Source organism: Falco punctatus (assembly GCF_963210335.1).
Source record: "Falco punctatus genome assembly, chromosome: 14".
NCBI lineage: Eukaryota > Metazoa > Chordata > Aves > Falconiformes > Falconidae > Falco > Falco punctatus.
Genome location: NC_137594.1, coordinates 22,046,319 through 22,052,318, shown reverse-complemented (window position 1 = coordinate 22,052,318; position 6,000 = coordinate 22,046,319). Strand labels below are relative to the sequence as shown.

Here is a 6,000-nt window from a genome sequence, read left to right as displayed (position 1 = left end):
GAAGATCTGACCCCATTGAAATGCTGGGTGCTGGCTGGCTCTTAGTTGAGGTTTAAAGGGTCCCTGTGCTCCCTGACACCCCAAGTATTTTCTCCCTTTGAGGTGAGAAGGTGAACACAGCCTGGATGCAAAGCTCTGGTGACTCAGCAGGAGAGGCTGAAATCAGCTGAAAACTGGTTGCCATCCAAAAAGCCTGGGACAAGCTGCTAAAACAGAGGTACCAGGGGTGGAGATAAATGTATGAGCGGACATCCCTCCAGCCCCTCAGCAGGCGTTTGTAGGACGAGCTGCCTGTGGCCACCCTCAAGGTAGCCCATGGCCCAGCAGTGAAAGCTGCTGTGAAGCACAGGGGTATGTTGGCCACTGCAGCTGGCCAAGGGGTGACAAGGCTGAGTTCTGGAATATCTGGTTCAACCCAGGTGCTGCGAGCAGCCTGTGAGCACCCACTGCCATCCTGCAAATGTAGGGTTGGGGACAAATTTGGATCTTTGGATGAGGGTGGTGCTAACAAGACCCTGAGTCAACCCCCGCTGAGATGCCAGAGCTGCTCCCAAGGCCAATGGCTGGTGGTTACAGGGACTGCCAAGAAATCCCTTTCCAAGGCTAGCCTAGGTCTCCTGCTGGCTGATCTTCAGAACCTCCAGGGCAGAGGTTGTCTCCAAGATCCCAGCACCCAAATCCCAACCCTCTTGCAGTGTCTTGCATGGACCCTTCTTGGTGTAGGAGAATCTGAGCCTCATGCGTCCAACAAAAAAACCTTGGCTTTCCCATGCTGACAAGTAAACAGCACTGAAACACAGGATGAGACAGCATCAGGCCCTGGACTCATGCACGCTATTGTTGCAATGGTGATAGGAGAAATTTTACTTGGACTCTCCCGGCAGAAATGCCCAGCAGGCAAGAGGAGCAAGTGATAACTTGGACAACAAATTAGACTACAGCCCTGCTCCTGGGGAGCAGGCTGAGTCCTCGAAGGGGAGGCTGGGTTCAATGGGGAGCCAAGCCCACGGAAGGGAGGTGATGGGATCCTCAGCAGTTTCCCCATGGAGGTGTGTGTCTTAGAAAGGGCTGGTTTTGAATGGCATGTCCGGTGCAGTTGTCTCAGGCAGCTTGGGAGTAGAGGCTGTTCCATCCCTGACTATGGAAAAAAAATGAATTACAGCAATACCAAAGAAGTACAGAGGAAGGAACAAGCAGCAGGATGGGCAGCCCTTGCTCTAGGGGCAGGCTGGACACTCTGTCCTTGCTGGACCAGCTGTCCCAATTGAGGACACTGCCTTGCTTCACACCATGCCACCTTGGGAGTCCCTGGCTCCCTTAGAGCCTGGGCACCATTACAGGGATGGTGGGCAAACCTCCGCAGACTGGCTGCCCTGCAGATCTGGTGGCCCCCGGCAGTGCAGGATCACAGCCATGGCAGAGGGAGGCACCACCAGCATCCACGCCATGTGCAGAAGGTGAGGGTCCTGCATCTTCCCCACTGTGGGACCGGCCCCCTCCAACCCCCTCCACCCCCATGGCAGTGTTCACAGTCCCTGGTGTTGCCTGACCCAAACAGCCACCCCACAACCTCCTGTTCTACCCCAAACAGCCACCACCATACACCCCCAGCATCAATATGTGGGGTGTCACCACCACTCCAGCCGTGGCTCCTGGTGAATCCCAGCTCCGCTCCTGGGCGATCCTTCAGACACCGTGGCTAACACCATCCTCACGCTCTGGCATTCCCAGACCATTACGGCCCTGCTGTGGGACCCTCATTGCACAGGTCCCCCTTATCCTGGGACCCTTGGCCATGACCATCCTATGCTCAGGGGAACCTGCACCTTCTCCAGAGGACCCCTAGGTCCCTTGTCATCCTTATTCTTGTTCCTGGATACGCCCAGGCCCTTTGGCCCTCATGGCCCCACTCCCTGGGACTCCCTAGACCCCTTGGCCACGGTGGCTCTGCTCCAGGTATCCCTGTAGCACAGGTCCCCTCTTGTCCCAGGACCCTCCCTGGGCACTTGGATCATCAGCATCCTCTGCTCCCGGGGACCCCCCAGACCCTTTGGGCCCCATAGCTGGGGCTCCCCAAGGCTCCTACTGTCCCCTGCTCGCGGGAACCCCGACCACAGCGGCCCCCTCCGGCGCCCACCATCGCCCCTCGGTCCCGGACCCGTCCCCACCCCGCCGGCCCCGGCGAGGGGAGGAACCGGCCCGGCGGGGGCCGTGCCCAGCCTCGCCCCTGCGCCGCCCTGCGCGCCTCGCACCGGCACCGGCTCCGGCTGCGCCCGCTCCCCGCGCCGGGGCCCGCCGCCCCGCCCGCCTCCCCGGCCCGCCCGCCGGTGGCGCCGGCACCCGCCGGCCCGGCATGAAGGTGCTGCGGCACAAGATCGAGCTGCTGACAGGTACGGCCGGCGGCGCTGCCCCCCCCCGGCGCGCTGGGGCCGGGTGGTCGAGGCTGGGAGGAGCCGGGCGCTGGCGTGCTGGGGTCGGGGGGGGCCCTGCGGCTCCCCTGGGAGATGGGGCTGCCGCCCCCCGCCCCCGCCCGCCGCCTGCCTCTTCTCCCGCAGGTACGGGCTGCTGGGGCGAGCGATGTTTTTGGGGTGCGGGAGCTGTCAGGGCTGCGCCGGGGGAAGCCCAGCTTGGGGGTGCTGGGGGTGCTGAGCCGGCAGCCCCTCGGCGCGGGGGTCCGTGGGCGGGGGGTGCCTGTGGGACTGCTGGAGCATCCCTGCGGCACCGGCTCCTCTGCCAGCTTCCCCCGGGAGCCCCCCCGCTGCCCGAGTGCCCCGCTGATGGCGCTGGGGAGGAGGCTGCTCCTGCGAGACGGCCGGCGCCCCCGCAGAGCTCCCCCCTGCCCCCGCCGCCCGCCGGCCTGGGGGGCTCAGCTCCCGCACGGGTGGCACCGGATCCCCCAGCCTGGTGGCTTTGGTGCTGTGGCCGGCCCGCTGCTGTGCTACCCTGGGGCACCGCACCGTCAGGCTAGCTGGTGGGGGCTGCTGGGGTGCGGACCCCTGCCCCGCCATGGGGGCTGAGCGAGCTGTGGGTATTTGTCCTGCAGTGGCAGAGTGGGAGATGCCTCAGGCTTTGTCACACTGGGGTTTTACCTCCAGCCCTTCACAGCTCCTCAATAGTCTTGCTCGGGGGCGGGGGGGGGGCGATGCTGTGGGAACACTCTGTCTCAGACTGGGCTGCAGGTTCCCTTTCTCCCTCTCTTCGCCTCACTGGGAATCATCTTGGCTTCGCTGCCCGGCAGGGGCCAGCCCTTCCTCCTCTGGGTTTGCCTCCCGGTCTGTCACACGCTGCTCAGTCAGCCTGGAGAATCCCTGCCGACATCCCGTGGGTGCCACATCTGCGCCAGGGCAGGACGCGGGTGGTCGGTGGGGATATTCCCATGAGGCTGGTGCATCAGCTAAGGGGCCCCTGCCTTCTGACCAGACACGCTGCCTGGTGTTAAACCCTTTCCACAGCCTCGTCACAATGATGATGATGATAACAACAACAACAACAAAAATAATAATAGTGTATTTTTTTGCCATGAGCTGGTTCTCCTCCAGTAAGCCAACACTGGGCTGCAGATCCCTGGGGAAGGTAAGCTAACATGGCTGTTTCTGTCCCCGTCCATGTACGCAGTGCCAGGGCCCTGGCAGCACAGATCACCAGTCCCAAACAGAGCAGTAATGTCATGCAGGGTTTGGGACTGATTTGGGACTAGGGAGGAGGCACGTCCCAGCTGTGCCCAGGAAACGGTGGCACTGCACTGGGAAGGCAGGGTGGGAGCGGAGCTGGGTGCTGTTGGGGAGCATTGGGGCGAGCTGGAGGGAAAAGGGCTTGTTGCTAGCCGCATTGCCCCGCTGTGCGATAGGAGCCAAGTTGTTTTGGCGAGGGGAGCTGGAGCCGTGACTTTCTCACCAGCACTCCATAGTGACGGTGGCCCAGTGGGCTGGGTGACGCTGCCCACAGCCTGACTGCTGCGTAGCAGGGATGAGGTTACCTGTGGGGTGGCGTAGGGAGCAGAGCACCCATGGGAAGCTGGCAGCACGGCTGTGATCCTGGTCACCAGGTGCTGCACCCACAGGACTCCCCGATGAGCTGACTGACCCTTCTCTGTTCCTGTGCTCAGCACTGCTTTAGGTGATTGTCCATCCCATGCTGAGGATGCTGGTTGGTGCAGGGCTCTGCCACATCCCTTGTGAGCCAGCTTTCCCCACCTCCACACAAGCAAGGTCAGGGGGGCCTTTCTTCATTGCTCAGCCACCCTCCCTCCCGTATTAGCTGGAGGCTTTAATTAATAAAGGCATTCACCATATGCTAAATGCTGTTCCGAGCCACTCTGGGACTGTGGCCACACAGTGGGTTGGCACAGCCAGCGTGGGACGCTCCTGCTCTCTTCCAGACCCAGCTACCGGTGAGGCTGATTTTCCTCCCATTTTTTAATTCTGGGATTGTATTCCAGGGAATCGCGGGTTTGCTCGGTCGGTGGCTCTGCAGGCTGCAGCGTCTTGGCTGTGCTGGTGGGCTGCAGGCAAGGGCTGTCCCCTTGCGCAAAGCTATTTCCCCAGTAGCACCCCAGCCTGGAGCAACATGTCCCAGATGCGTGCCTCTCCATAGGGCTGTCAGCACCTCTCCCTGCCGGGGTTTTGCATGGCCCCCAGCCTGGTGGGACCCTCTGTGCAGGTGGACGCCCCCAGAGCTGGGCACCCTGGGACTCCTGGGAGGCTTCACGGTGGTGTTTCTCCATCCAAACCGTTGTTTCTCTGTCCAAACGGTTCTGTTTTGTTGAATGGCTCCCAAGGAGCAAAGCAAAGTGCGTTGTCTGCATGAAGCAGCCAGGTGGCACAGCTTGCTTGGATTTTGAATGGAAAACCCGGTCGGATGAACAAAATCCAGCTTTGGAGGGGAGTTTATGAGTAGCTTCCATATTCCTGTGGCCTTGGAATGCTTGTGGCACTCCTTGGGCTTTCCAACATTGCCAGCCTGGGCTCACCCAGGTTTCAAGGTGGACAAAGCACGGAGCAGGCTTGGCCAGGCTGTGGATGGAGCAGGGTCCGTGTTTGCTGCAGTGCTAGCACGGCCTCATACCATCCTTGGTATCTCTGGGAGATTGCAGAGCGTGGGTAGCCAGTGGAGAGGGTGTGGGACTGGTGCTGGCCCATTTGGAGCAGCAACAACTTGTCCAAAAGCTTGGCCTTGGGAAAGGGGTTGAAACAGAGGCTGCAAAGGCAAATGCCTGAGGTCCAGATCCTGCCTGAGTGCAGATAAGGCCCTTGCACTGGGACTTGCCAGTTACACACACCTCATCTATGCAGAGCGGAGCCTGGATTGTCCCCTGCGTCCCCCATGTCCTGTTATCTTTTGTGTGCAGCCAGCTGCTGTGGGCACAAGCATCCCCTTGCTCCCCTCTGCTTTCAAAGCTGGGCTTATACCTGGGGGTGTTTCTGGAGATGCCGGTGTTGTGGGGGTACAAATTCCTTGGTCAGGAGCATCCAGTCACACATCTGCTGAGTGGTGGCTCCATGTCTGTCCCTGCAAGCCCTGGGGTTGAGCTGCTGGCTGGCCAGCACCCGCTTCACAGGCAAGGAGAAGAGTTTGGGAGTAAAGGCTTCACATTTGCTTTTTTCCCATCATTGCAATACCAACTTCAGGCTGCCTCTGTGCTGCCCAGCTGCTCGGAGCATCTCTGCCTCCCAGCACAGCTCAGAAACATCACCCCTCATTCTGGCTGCACAGGGAGATCTCCCTCAGTCCCACCCATGTCTGGCTGCAGCCTAAAACCAGCCCAAACATTGGATTTTCTCTCTCCAACCGATGCTGGAAGTTGGGGTGGGAATTGGAATATTCTTGCCCTTAATTGAGCCCTTACGGAGGTGGCCAGCACAGACAGACCAGGATGGTCTCCCAGTTTGCCTAAGACCACGGAGACAGGTCTGTCCTTAACTGGGAGAACTGGACCCTGGTGGGAGCTGCGACCTGAGTTCCTCTAGGCACTGCCTGCTCCGTGCCTACTTCCAGCTGTCA

General features: G+C 60.6%; 1 protein-coding gene across 7 annotated transcripts in view; it reads left to right on the top strand.

Annotated features, from left to right (window-relative positions):
• Positions 1-2,213: 2,213 nt before the first annotated feature.
• NDRG4 (NDRG family member 4) overlaps positions 2,214-6,000 on the top strand; it is a 30,133-nt gene continuing 26,346 nt past the window's right edge. Inside the window, exon 1 of one of the 7 annotated variants that reach the window (XM_080411033.1) lies at positions 2,214-2,390. In XM_080411033.1, the coding sequence (XP_080267159.1) occupies positions 2,354-2,390 (37 nt within the window). In that variant the 5' untranslated portion in view covers positions 2,214-2,353. Of the gene's footprint in view, positions 2,391-2,445; positions 2,556-3,545; positions 3,574-3,623; positions 4,391-6,000 lie in introns of those variants that run through there. The other 6 variants (XM_080411036.1, XM_080411035.1, XM_080411037.1 and 3 more) reach the window with 6 other exon arrangements.